Here is a 14,099-nt window from a genome sequence, read left to right as displayed (position 1 = left end):
ATTTCAAATTTATAACATGATCTACATTAATTTTCGATTTTTATCACTTTTTTGGGCGTTATTAACTTCTATGGAATTGATTTCGTTGTATAATAAATTCTAAATGCTTAATGATTGTTATTTAGCAGTTATCATTGATTTATCCTTCCTTATGGATTTTGCACTAAATTTCATAACCAATAAGCTATTTTTATGCTGGATAGTATAAAAACCGCAATCCTCAATGCCTCTACTCATGAGAATTAATAGTGAAGAGACATTTAAACGCAATACATGATTTTTCAGTTCAAAAAACTATGGACAAATAAAACCACCCGTTAGCTGACCGCATTTACTCACCGGTCTATCAGGGTATCTATCATATTATGACTACAACCTAATTCACTTGATCAGTTTTCGAACAACAATGTAATGGTCTTCTTTTTTTGGTTTAGTTTGGTGATTATGTAGCCCTGATATAGAATTTGTTTCCTCTGGAGGGCTGAAATTGAGGTACTTACGAGCGGATTTTTTCGTCTGTGTGCAAGTGCAATATTGTGGAGTGATTTTGATAATGTGATAATAGCTCATTTTTAAGTTGACGTTGGTCAGCGTTTTTTAACAAATAGTTGAAGCAGGAAGAGAAGCAAATACTGCATTTGCATTATTTACTGTCGACTGCTATTTGACTTGACCAACAAATTCAACAGTTTACCGAGGAGGTTACGATACATTCTAAATTAACAGAGTATTCGAAAAAATATAGGATTCTTAAAAAATAAGCAAAATATTGCTTAAAACTATTTATGTGCAAAAATAATCGTTTCTTAATCTCTTCAATAATGTTTTCTGTTATTTCATCTTCTATCAATGCTTTCAACAATATTTTTCACAGTTTACAAACTATTCAAAGGTAATATTTATAGAACAGATTATATAAATGTACGTACTAGTATGACGTTCCACGAGATTCCATTTTCCCTAAACACCTGTTGGCAACTGTGCGAGTGTGACGCATTTTCTGTGTAACATTCACGAGTGCCACATTGGCCACGTTCGGCGCAGTACTGCCCTGTCCTGCTCTACCTATCAATTCACGCGGTACCTATATTCAACACGAGGTACAGAAACTATGCACATGTTGACTGCGTCTCAACTTGCGCCCGGCCTAAAAGTTTGAAAGGAGCTTACAGCTCTTTAAACTTTAATATCGGTCTTTTCAAGATCAACCATTCCATTAATCCATTCAATTTTCTCCTGACAAATTACTTAGGAGATGTTTGAAATATCTGTTTACATATTTAAAACTATCATTTTTCCAATTTTAGATACAGATCGGCTTATGTGAAACACCGAGAACAAAACCATCGTGCCAGACTTCCAGCCGATAAACTTTTCTCCTGTGATGTATGTGGAATGCAGTTCAGATATCTGAAATCTTTTAAAAAACATAGACTCAATCATGCTTTAGAAAAATTGCACGGTAAAAGTGCGGAAGTTCCCAAAGAAGCTAAAGCTTCTGAAGAAGACAATGACGATGAAAAAAGTGTTCAAGAAAATAGTAATGATCAAGTATCTAGTTCCAATGAAACCATTAATGTCGAAGAAGAAAGCAGTCCTATTGTTGTGAAAAAAGAAGCTTCCGAGGAAATTACAGGTAGGTATTATAATATGAATGAAATATAACTTATTATTATGAAAACATAGAATACAAGCGTTTTCTCATTTTTCTCATAATCATTTTTATTCTTCAACATAGTCTATACACTTTTTCCAGCGATGCTGTCTTTATCCTCACAATAGGCATTTACGTATGCGAAAACGTCCGCGACTGATGGAAATCTCTCTCCTGCAAGTGAAACTTTAGAATTAGAAAACAGAAAAAAGTCGCTGGTGGTCAGATCTGGTGAATACGATCGGTGGTAAACAAATTCGAGGTACAAGTCATAAATTTTAGCCATGGTGATTACTGAACTGTGAGAAGATGCGTTGTGCTGATGTAAAAGCATTTTCTTTTTATTTAAATGCAGTCTCTTTTTTGTAATTTCTTATTTTACCTTATCAAACAATGGTAATGGTGAATCGACTCAAAAAACCCGATTCATTTAGCTTAAATCGCATAAATAAGGCCTGGTAAATGTTAATTTGAATGTTAATTCGGAGATATAATAATAATGTGTCTATATAGGGAAGCCGTAACAGATGATGTTGTAAAGTATAAGTTGATCCCAATCAATTGGAACTGGACCGAATTAACTAAAATAGATCTACTGAAACTTTTCTGAAAACCGAAGAATGTGAAGGGTTACAAAAAAAAAACGAACCTATCATCCGAGACATACCTCCGAGCTTATGGCACCTAGCACTGCGAGACCGTTTTGCTTCTACACGTCAAATTGCCTAGCAACGATTTGGAAAGGAAGATGGAACTGCTATATGCCGAATTTTCCATAGGGGGAAATAAATCCTTGGTTTGTGAAATGATCGAAGCCTAGTGGTCAATCTCTGAAAATAGATCATATTTTGAAATCTGTTTAATCTGATGAAACTATGTGTCTTTATTATTCATTTTTTATCGATACAGACCTCGGTATAAGAGAGAAAAATGTAGTCTCAAAATTAATTTATTAAAAGGGGTTTTGAAAAAGGGATACAGTAAGTCTTCAAATTAATGCCTATCTTGATCAAAGCATCTACCACAACGTTTCTCAAGGGAGAGATAAGTCCGTCGAAGCATGTTAAGCTGTCCACGTAAGTTTCAATTTCTTTTTCAATTGCACTTTGGAGGTCGGGAATTGTGAGTGGTCCTTTCGCAAAAACGCGGTACTTGAGAAGGCCCCACTGGAAGAAATCACTCAACGAATCCTCGTGTACCTATCCATTCTCCAAGATGAACATTAAGATACTATCGCACACATAACACGTAATGCGGAGAAGCTCCCTCCTGCATGAAATGACGAATGTTCGCGAGTGTTTGATCGTTGTCCATTTGCTCACGTAAATATTTCTAGATAATTTTGGCCCGTCACGTAACCTTCAAAAGAGTACGAACCCACGAGATATCTGAGATACCTGCTTACATACACACACACACACACACACACACACACACACACACACACACACACACACACACACGCGCGCGCGCGCGCGCGCATGTTTAATTCTTCTTCAATGAAGATGTGAGGATTCTGGTTGTACACGCAGTTATGCCGATTGACTTCACCGTTCAGCTTTAAGGTTGCTTCATCCGATCACAAAATGGGATGCTGGAACTGCGGATCATCCTGACTGCATCCGATGTACCTCTCGCAAAATTCATCATAGTTTTGTAAATTCCTTTCATACGAAGATACGACGTAACAAAAAAACTCTTTCTACAAGCGTGAACATTCTGAAAACCCGTCTTCTTAATGAGCTAGCTACAAGTTATCATGACACAGACACAACTGTCTGAAGTCTGATGAACGAACATGCTTCGTTTTAATCATTTTCGACAGCATTTCCTGACTTATGCCGATCTCTTGAGTGTGAATTTATTGAACGAAACAGAGAAATCATCCGTGAATAATTCTGAATTATATGAAAAAGTGTCAATATATATATATCGACAAGCCATATTCCTCACATCATGACATTTTATGTGGGTAGTTCAGGTCATACATTTTTCTTAAAGTGCCCTATCCATTTACTGAATGTTGACATATGTATGACCTGGCAAGCTGCTTTTCTTTCTATTCACCATATTTTCTTTTTCATTCCCTTCGGTTTGATACCTACGCATTCATTTTACTTTTCATATTTGGTTCATAACGTTGGTCATTGTTGTCAATAAGTTTCCACTTAATACAACAGAAATGAGCATTTCACAAAGCTCAACAATTACAGTACGATCTTTCACAGCAATGGATCAACCTATCATCATTATAAAATTCTCTGTTCTTAAAACAAAGTATTTGATATCAATTATAATAAAGTTTAAAAAAAGAAACGGATGATACTAAATACGATTTTTTTTAATTTGGAAGCTTTTGAGATCTACGTTTACAAAATTATTTTTTTAGTAGAATTAGATACAGTCGAAGATTGTATGCCAAAATTCAGACATACGGATGATTTCGTTTTTTCCAACAAGTTATTGGAAATGTCGTAGAATCACATAAACTTGATACATGGAATATAAGACAATAGCATGAAACCGAACTAAAAATTTCCTTGATATAATAACATAACTTCTGCCTTATTGCCAGTAGAAATGAATCAACCACATTTCTAATTGATTGATATTTGGACCCGTGTGTAAAACATGATAGTAGTGGTTAGCAGTCAGAATGTCATTCCACTAGACCATAGGGACAACCATGAACCATTGTAACGCAAATGATTTAGAGTCAATGGTACAATTGAATTATGTCAAAGCAAGTAATAGCCGAAGTCGGTAAAATTGATTTGTTTGTTCGAAATTGTAGAAAGAATAGACACCAACATTTTTCCATGGGGTAATATTAACTCTAAGCATTTTCACGATAATGTACTTCTTCGTTACAAAAATTAACTAATAAATATTTTGCAGGTGAAGGAACTTCCTCAGATGCAGAAAAAAACGAAGCCGAACAGGACGACACTATAGATTCCATAGCATTTTCTTGTCAAGGTACCTCAGGATACCCCACCGACCTATTACGTACCTCTGAATCATCTATAATCAACTTTTTGCGTGCAGAGTCTATCGAAAAACAACGCGAGCGTAGATTCGCTTGCCCTTTTTGTGGAAAATGTGTCCGAAGCAAAGAAAACCTCAAATTACACGTACGCAAACACACCGGAGAACGACCATTCGTTTGTTTATTTTGTGGTAGGGCATTTGGCGGGAAAAGCGACCTTACTCGTCATCTTAGAATACATACGGGGGAACGGCCGTACCACTGTGATATGTGTGGAAAATGCTTTGCTAGAGCTGATTACCTATCAAAGCATCTTACCACTCACATTAATACTCCTCGTTAAATGAATATAACTGCAGATGAATAGTCATGGTTCTTTATTTTATTTCAGAACTTACATTAATCAAATTTGAGCTAAAAAGTATATTTGGAAATATTGGAAACCTTAATATTATTCACAAGTCATCAACTCTATCGCGGGTCCAAGAAGATTACAGATTTTTTTCAAATAAGCAAACGAAACGATCATGATGTGTAATTTGATTATTGAAAAGCTGAATATTGATTTTTTTACATAAATAGAGAGCATTCTGTTACGGAATATGATGAGCTGCCTTATTAATATTAGACTCAAATTTCAGATTCAAAAATGCGAATACAGCTGTCATGTATTTTTTAATATTAATTGATATTGCATAACTTGAATGTTTGGCAATCAGTCAGTAAAAATTTTGATGAAAAAAAAGTTATCTACTATATGACCCCTCCTTTCTCCGCTACAACTTCACAAATGTTACAATAGGCCATCTTGTTCATTTTAATTTTTGTGGGGTCAAATTCATAGTGATCTGACAATTCAAAGATTTGAAAATATCATTATTAATACATCGTCTATCTCGATGGATGCTTTCTTGAGAATGATCACTAAAATTTTCCTTTCGATCTCATGATAAATTTCACCTCCAGTTCTTTTAAGTTTTGCTCTCCTGGTAGCCCTACAAGAAAAAAATCATATGTAGTGAAGTTGTAAGAACGGGCAGTCTAACGGATAGGTGCGTTCTGAGATATTTTCCGATTTGGGCCGAAGTGATTGATGATTACACGAACCATGTGAATTGTAGCTCCATCATGTTGCAATAAGGTTACATCATTTAGACCATGTCCGCGACGAAGAGGAAAGAAGATTGCTCCTAACATATCCGTGTTGACCCTCATTAACAGTAATAGCTTGCTCCATTTCATTCTAAAAAAATGGTCAATCAAAATTTCTAAAATTCGGTTTGTTTACACAGTCATAGAATTCATTAAGCTCAGTCTTAGTTTTAGTAACCCTTCCTTTTCGCAAAAAATAATTCTTAATGAGTACAGGAAATTCAGTATTATCCCAAATAGCGAGGTAGTTCGCTAGTATTGACTGACGAATACAAAATAAATGAAGCAGCTCATCCTAATTTTGGAGGTGTAAAAAAATCATTTTACTGTTTGTTGATAGAAGAAATGTTACTCTTTTAGTTCAAATTCTGGGGACTTAATGTTCAGTCCTCGTTTAGCAATTCTTGGATCAAATACTAATTCAGCTCAGCAAATTCACTAAAAAATATTATCCAGCATTTGAGATTTCTTTTTTGATAAACTTTGTTGACGATGGAACTCGTCTTGGTGTAAAAGGTATGACTTTTTATATTAACAGGCATGACAATTATATCAAAATCTAGTTTGATAATGATACAAAATACATTCTACAAGTAAAAAACAACTTCATTGAAATTATAATTCAAGCTTTACATTGTGAGATTCGAATTATTAATATAACAAATTGAAAATCATGACTATTCATCTCTTCTGATTAATATTTCTTCAGGCTGCGCAATTCCAAAGAATATTTCATTTTTCTCTTGAACCAGAGTGTGTGTCTAATAGTTTTATAGATATAAATGAAAGTATAACTTTACCTGAGCACATATATTAACTTTAAATGTTTCTCTAAGGTTATGGTTTCAAAATCCTAGCTCAAGTGTTCTTTATTATTTAGTGTTTAGCTATAATGTGTGATATTTTTGTGACAGTGATTACTAAATCTGTTAAAAACATCGTTGTAATTATATAGTACGTTGAGAAAACATAAGATATAATAATGAAGCAGTAGTTTTTTCTAAACTGTAAAAAACCAAAGTCAATTTTGTTCAATTTTACGTAGCTTGTCGAATTCTCTACAAAAGTTTTCTTGAGTAAATATGTACCGTTAATCAGTTTCACAAAGTGGTAGAAAAATATTGTATGTCAACCGTTATGAAACAAATTGATTTATTGTTATAATTGATGTTATTAAAGAACTAAGAAACATACAATTAACTGAATAAAGACACAAATAAAATAAAGTCTAAATATAAAGTATACAATAAATAAATTTTGATCCAAATCTTAACAAACATAATAGCAGAAATTGTTCTAGAATTTTTATGTATCTACTTTTATTTTTTGGCAATAATGCAACAGTCTTCATAACTTGATAATGTTAATTTAGAGATTTTCCTCAAACTTTAGTTTTTATTTTTATATAATAACTGTTGGTTTACTATATACTAATATTTTACTATTCATATCATGGAGTAAGTCGAGACATAACAATATTTAAGTGATGTAAAATTTTGAAACTAAGGGCAAAACAACTGGCGGAAGTAGATTTTATTTTTACATTATCGTAAAGATGGATCTATTAATTTATTTTTAGACTTGATAATAACAAAAAATATTTTCATAAAAGTCAAAAATAAATCTATGAAAAACATGTATCTTACTGAAATACACTATATTATTAATAATATTTATTTGAGAAAATAATCGTAAAAAGATTTGTGATATATATTTACTTATAGAATAAGGGATGTAAGAGAATCAATTCTAACTCAATTTCACCCAATTCCAATTTATAAATTTATATCTTCTTAATTATTAAGTAAACATACACTCTGACCGTACTGTTTTACAAAGTGCCTATTCAACACTGTTAAGTTGTTTTATTTCCATTAAAATATTTATTCATCAACATTATAATTTTTATATCACATCCACTTTTTCCACACACAATAAAATTTTTGTCTTGAAAAAATGTAAGAACAGGACAAACTGAACTATAACTAGAAGTTATAATTTATGCAGGTCTATAATTCAGTTTGTAATTTCGCCAGAAATATAGATTTTCATTATTGGTATAATGCGATGAAGATCAAAATATTTAACCTCGCAGCAAACATATACTTTGTCCATATCTATTTTAATATTTAGTTTCTCTTCAAATCTCAATAAAACTTGATAATATATAATTAAAGGAATAGTGGACATCAAATCCTAATTTCTGAAACTACTCAGTTCCTTCCTAATATGCTTACATTTTTTCAGTGCAGATTTATTTTATTTTCTATGTACCGGCTATGTACAGGCTGTTCTGGGCTCTGGCAACGAAAAATATTTCTATAAGTAGAGAACATCCTGTATAGCCAGAGACTTAGATATTTTCAAGTTTATTTGGCTGTGATTACATTTTAGGTTTTTGTGATAAGCTGTATTATTTATTTTCAAAGAAGTTACCTAAGCAATATATTATTATAAGATAAGATCCTAGTCAAGAGATATTAGATTGCGACATAACCACCCAAACACCCCTCCCTTCCCTTATTTCTCACTCCGATTTCTATGATAGGTATGAGAGGTAACATTTTTTAAGGTTTGAAGGACTAATATTTAATATGTCTTGTGCCAAAAATTGATGTACCACGTACCTCAAATGAAGTAAGTGATTTTAACAGCTAGTTTTGTTCAAAAATTGTTTATGTAAATGAAATAATAACACCCAAATATTTGCAATATTTCAAATGTGTACATTATTGAAGTTGCTCGCTTAGGAGTAAACCCTTAGAGACAAACAACTCCGCAATTCTAAAGGATTCATTAATTTTTTAGTTATTGTCAGTTCTGCAGAGCTTCAATTTTATGAATTTAAATAGTTTCTATAATGAACCTTCAACTTTTTATTATTTGAATCTGATTTTTTTTCTACTAAATTCACAAAATGTTTGGAAAAAATTTGAATAATAATATCAAATTGTAATATAATCGTTATCTTTAACTATCCCATCACCAAAACACAAAAACGTGCTCTAAATAAACCCCGGTCCTCTTGCTTCTTTCAATAATTCTCAAGGTTCTCACAAATCAACTGATATTGGTCATTTTTTTGAAGTTTTTTGGTCAATTAAAAGTTTTGAGAAAGTTGGGCGAGGAGCCATGGCTCTGGTTGAAAAGAAATGTCATTTTAGAAATTATTACCACAATTGGTAGATTGTTAACCATTTGCTTAATAATAGTCAATAAGTTGAAATACCTATTTTACTGATCTCTCAATATATTTATTGAAAAGGTCAACAGCTCTTATCATTATTTTTCAATTTGTTCTACTAAATAAAGTAAAACAAAGATTTTTCAATACACTGTTATGTGGTTTTTACAATTAATTAATTTTTAAACATGCCAGTAACACTAGACAGTCCTATTATTTTTTCATCCACTTCAAACTGTTAATACTTGGTATAATATTACATTTGCTACTTTAACTTTGAGAGTACAAGATCTAGCTCAGGCGCGGATCCACGGTGAGGGAACTGGGGGAACGTTAACCATTCTCCTTTTGTAGCCTAGATATGTAAAAATTATTTGATAATTTATATTTCATAATTTATTAAAATCAGAAATCAAACTGAGACAGTGTAAGCTTATCCAGTACCTTTTAAATATCTGAAAGTTCTCCTCCCAAAAGTCGGGCCTAGATCCGCTCCTGATCTAGCTGTATATATTTTTTTTCACTTTCAGGTGTTATAATGATAAAATAATATAATTAATCTGACAAAGTAGATATTGTTCCATATTATCAAAATCCTCATATTATTTTACTTCATAATCATCATCATGGCGTTTAATCTATTGGATTATGGCTAGCGCTTTCGGCGCCTATATATCCCTTTATCGGGTGGATTACTCCCCTTGTTTTTTGTTATAATATTTTGTTGATCCTAGCTTCGTTTGTCACATTTCTTCATTCTTCTCTGCTTTTGCATTTGGCTTTCCAGTCTACTAGCATTCTGGTATCTTCCTCAATTTGGTTTGTCCAGGTCTGCCTCTACCTCCTCGCCATTTCTGTAAGTTTCCTTCTCATGATGTGCGCTGCCCAATTTAGTATTTATGCTATTTGTGCTTATTATATTTTCTCCATCCAGTTCTTCTATTTATTCCTCATATTATATATTCTAAATTTAAACAAAATTCTAACGTTCCGTATCTTTACATTTCAAAATTAATCAAATATTGGATTATTTAAAATTGATAGTATACAGGATGCTTGAATATGAATTGTACAACACTAAATAATACGACCGCGTTTAAACTCAGTTAATTAGGAACTTAGGAAATTTTAATCAAACAAGACAGTTATTGTCAATGCGAAGATAACACCAAAGAAACAACAACAAAGTACTGATCAAATTTTATCAAATCATCGCATTGTTGAATGAAAATAGAAGGTTTATCAAAATGTCGACAAAATCGTTCAAAAAACTCCAGGCAGAATAAATGAGTTGCTAATAATGTCAAATCACTGATAGGGTATTGACTTTGTCTTCAGATAATTTTCAATATTTTGTATGTTAGTAGAAATTAATCCGAACATTGATAGTTCAAGGAAAACTTGAAGGTTTCTTGTATATCAATATTTGAATAGTTCAGTATAAAAGTATGTGTGAAATAAAGAAAAAATACCCGTTGATGTATGGGGAACAATAACTTTTCATATATTTGACCATACTATATATGCATCATTTAAAATAACAATATATCTCATTATTTGATCTCTTTCTTTTTTGGAAAAACGAGATTATATTTCAATGGAAAATAAACATGACCTATAATTTAAACTGAAATATTTGTTTTCATGTTATTCACAGTTGTCATTTGTTTGTTTTTGAACATTTTTGAACATTTCTAGCAAATTTGTAGTTGTAACCGCAAATTTAAATGTTTAACATCGAATATCCTGCCTCAATAATTACAAAACAAACAGATATTTTTCTATAAATGTACAAAACACGTCCAAATACAAGTACTTGTTAATAATTTTTTATGTAACTTTGTTGCTCAATAGAATAACAAGAAATATATAAAATCTTTTATTGTACACACTGATGTTAAACATTTATTATTTTTTTAATTATATCAAACCATTTTTGGGACAAAAAATATATTTAACAAAATGATGTTTTAATTGTCCCAAGAATACATGACGAGAGAAAGGTGACTAAATCGTAATAGTTCAAAAATTTAGATTGATTGATCTAAAGTAAGATTGGGTTTTCGTCACTTTTTAAAATTATATTGAATATATTATATGTGTGATAATTAAAACAGGCTTTTGGACAAATTTTAACTAATAGTTTTTTTATAGTGTTTGTGCCTTTACGAATGGTCTTTTCTTATTCAAGCAATTGACTTAAACAACACTCTTCAGATTTTCAATACCAACTCCAGTATTTACTAAAGAAAAAATTCCCTTAACATTATCCAGTTTACTGCACTAATTAATTACATACCATAAGGAGAGATAATAATCGAATTAAATAAATGTGGAAAATTTGACTATTTTTTTTTCCATCAAAACAAAAGATGCCAGTTTTTCAAAAATACCAGGAATGAAAATCATTTCACAGCTGAATTAGATACACACACTATGTAGTCCGGAGAAGTTATGTACTCCCAAAAATTCCTAAAAAAAGATTTTTAAAATTTGCTCATAATGTATATTAAACTGCAACTCTTACTCTGTCGATGGCAGCAAACCACATCTTAAAATTTTCAATATTCTTCAAATGAAAAGCGATTGAAAAAAATGTATATGAAATTGGAAAACACTAACTGTATATTTCTGTATATTATTAATTTCATTTTGTTATTTCGATTAATACGCCGCATAAATAAAGAAATTTTTAAATTAATAATTTTCGTCAAATTGAGAATTGACAACATTTTTTTAAAATCTACTTATACAGGGTTTTTTTAAATTTATACGACCAAATTCAGGAGGTGATTGCTCGTATGAAATTTAGATAGGTTTTTCTTATAAGAAAATTTCCCACGCCCACGCCTTTCCGAGATAACACACAAAAAAAGGTGGTGATTAGAATTTCGGTTTTACTAATCTTCTTTTGAAATATCAGTAATGCTAGAATCTCTAAATTCTGTAATTTTCGTGCACTCGTAAAGGACTTACTACGGGTATTTTTTGAATTGTATTATATTTCACATCTTACACCTTTCTTTATCTGAGCGTAACTTAAAAAAGGACATTTTTGTTTTAAATTTTGGAACCATCTTTGCTCCATCTTTGGCCATGGCCTTTACAAAAGTTTTGATTAGTCCTAATTTGACCTGCAAAGGTGGTAATATTATCTTCTAGGGGTTAGCTAAAGGTTCAGTTTTTACATTTTTCAGCCTAGAAACGTAAACAAGTCTTGTTCTTTTTTCTCTCGGTTGTTCCTTACGCATAATAAGCAACAGTATTTCGTGTAGCCACTTTGTAGACCTAAAACTAAAGCAACAACTCTGCACAGATCAATCATTTATGTTTGCTGTAATCTATCTTATCTAACACTAGTTTTATAATGTCGTATGTGTCTTTTAAATGAGCTCTGTTCGCTAAAGGTAGTGATACAAATTGATTTCCATTGTGGAAAAGTACAGCCTTTAGACTTAACTTTGAGGAATCAATGAGAAGTCTCCATTCCTCTGAACTATGTTCATAACATCGTTTTAACATCAAGCTCTCAATATCATTACAGTACACTAAGTCGTCCTCTTTAAAAAATAAAATAATATATGGACTGTGACGTCTCAAACTTAACACTTCAGATTTTTTTTGAGGGGATTGTTTTTGTTACAGAAGTCACCTGTATTTTACCGTATACTTCGATTTCCTCGAGAAGCCTTTGATATTGGTCAGCAAAAATAACAGTCGCTTATGTGATTGATATATTAGCCCCATATCACTTGCTAAATATTGTCAATGAAACCAACCGGTCAAATTCCTATGACATGAGATACAGAAAATGTGTTCTGGTCATGGTTGAAATAGTACTTATTAATTAAAGTGTAATATCCTGTTTTGGCTCTTAGGTGTATATTCTCCGCAAATATAACAAAATTTTAGACGTGAATGACGAAAACTGATATTTTTGGGTTAAATTTTGAGGGCGCTATCAATAACATTCACAACAGATTTGGTACGAGTAATTTTGAGTGTGTAATTAGTGTAAATAACAAAACTGTTATCAAAAATAAGTATTTTATCTACAGAATATATTCAGTTTAGAATAAATGAATCTACATAATTTATAACAAACTATTCTAATGAGCGCAACAAAACTTTCCAGATATTCAGGTGAAATATTTTTTGTTCCTATTCTGTTTTTGGAAGTAGCTGTGAACATGATACAAATAAGGATACGAATGAACAGACACGTTCATAAAAATAATTCAGAGCAAAATTTTCAAAATAAGTTGCGTATTTCGCGATTACTCTTAACTATTATCTTCAAATGATGGTTCAATTTTATCGATTTGTAATATTCTAGAACATCAATACGTTTTAAATATCTATGACTACCAAATGTTCTTTAATGCTCAAGCTTTCAGTTACTTTGGAAGCTTCGTCATTTTATACAGATCAAAAGGTTTGAACTGAAGAGTGTTAAATGTAAAATTTATAAACCAGTAATATTGTAATGTGTAATGATAGTATAAGTCAAAATGAACAGATTAATCACTACTTTCCGTACAATTTTGATATGATTTTCTGACTAATAATCTTCTCCACATTTTATTATAATTCCAGATTATCGGATTTTTTAAGATATGGTACTAGAATTGTATTTCTTTTAACAGAATTGCTTGTTAGAATGAAATTTATTTTTTACAATATCCGATGATCATTACATTACTTTTCTGACATAAATTTTAGTAAAATGAAAACTTGATTAAGAAACAAAATCTGTACTTTCGACATCAACTCTAGCAATTTGGTTATTATTTTATCATAGCACATTGTTCATATAGCGTCGGATTTAGGGAGGGTCTGACGGAGGTTAAAGCCGCAGGCCCCGAGCACGTAGTGGCCCCACAAAATTACTATTATATTTATATTAGAAGCAAAATTGGATCTACATCAAAATTTGTATTTTTTCCCAAAAATTGTTTGGAAATTTAAATGGTATTAATGAATTAATGTAATTTAATCCACACACTAATTTTTCACTCTATATAATAATTTTATACTATAAATAATAATAAATTCTATATTCCATGCATTCAAAATGTGAATGATGAATTAGAAGTACGAGTAAAAACTCTGGTAGAAAT

General features: G+C 31.4%; 1 protein-coding gene across 2 annotated transcripts in view; it reads left to right on the top strand.

Moving 5' to 3' along the window:
• Positions 1-9,763, top strand: part of LOC130449028 (zinc finger protein 408-like) — a 135,324-nt gene extending 125,561 nt beyond the window's left edge. For both annotated transcript variants that reach the window (XM_056786660.1, XM_056786661.1), the window contains 2 exons: positions 1,308-1,636; positions 4,553-9,763. In XM_056786660.1, coding sequence (XP_056642638.1) covers positions 1,308-1,636; positions 4,553-4,986 — 763 coding nt within the window. In that variant the 3' untranslated portion in view covers positions 4,987-9,763. The remainder of the gene's footprint in view (positions 1-1,307; positions 1,637-4,552) is intronic.
• The last annotated feature ends 4,336 nt before the right edge of the window (positions 9,764-14,099 follow it).

This window comes from Diorhabda sublineata, chromosome 9 (genome assembly GCF_026230105.1).
Source record: "Diorhabda sublineata isolate icDioSubl1.1 chromosome 9, icDioSubl1.1, whole genome shotgun sequence".
NCBI classification, from domain to species: Eukaryota; Metazoa; Arthropoda; class Insecta; order Coleoptera; family Chrysomelidae; genus Diorhabda; species Diorhabda sublineata.
The sequence above is the reverse complement of the archived record's forward strand: the minus strand, read 5'-3'. Positions and strand labels throughout refer to the sequence as shown.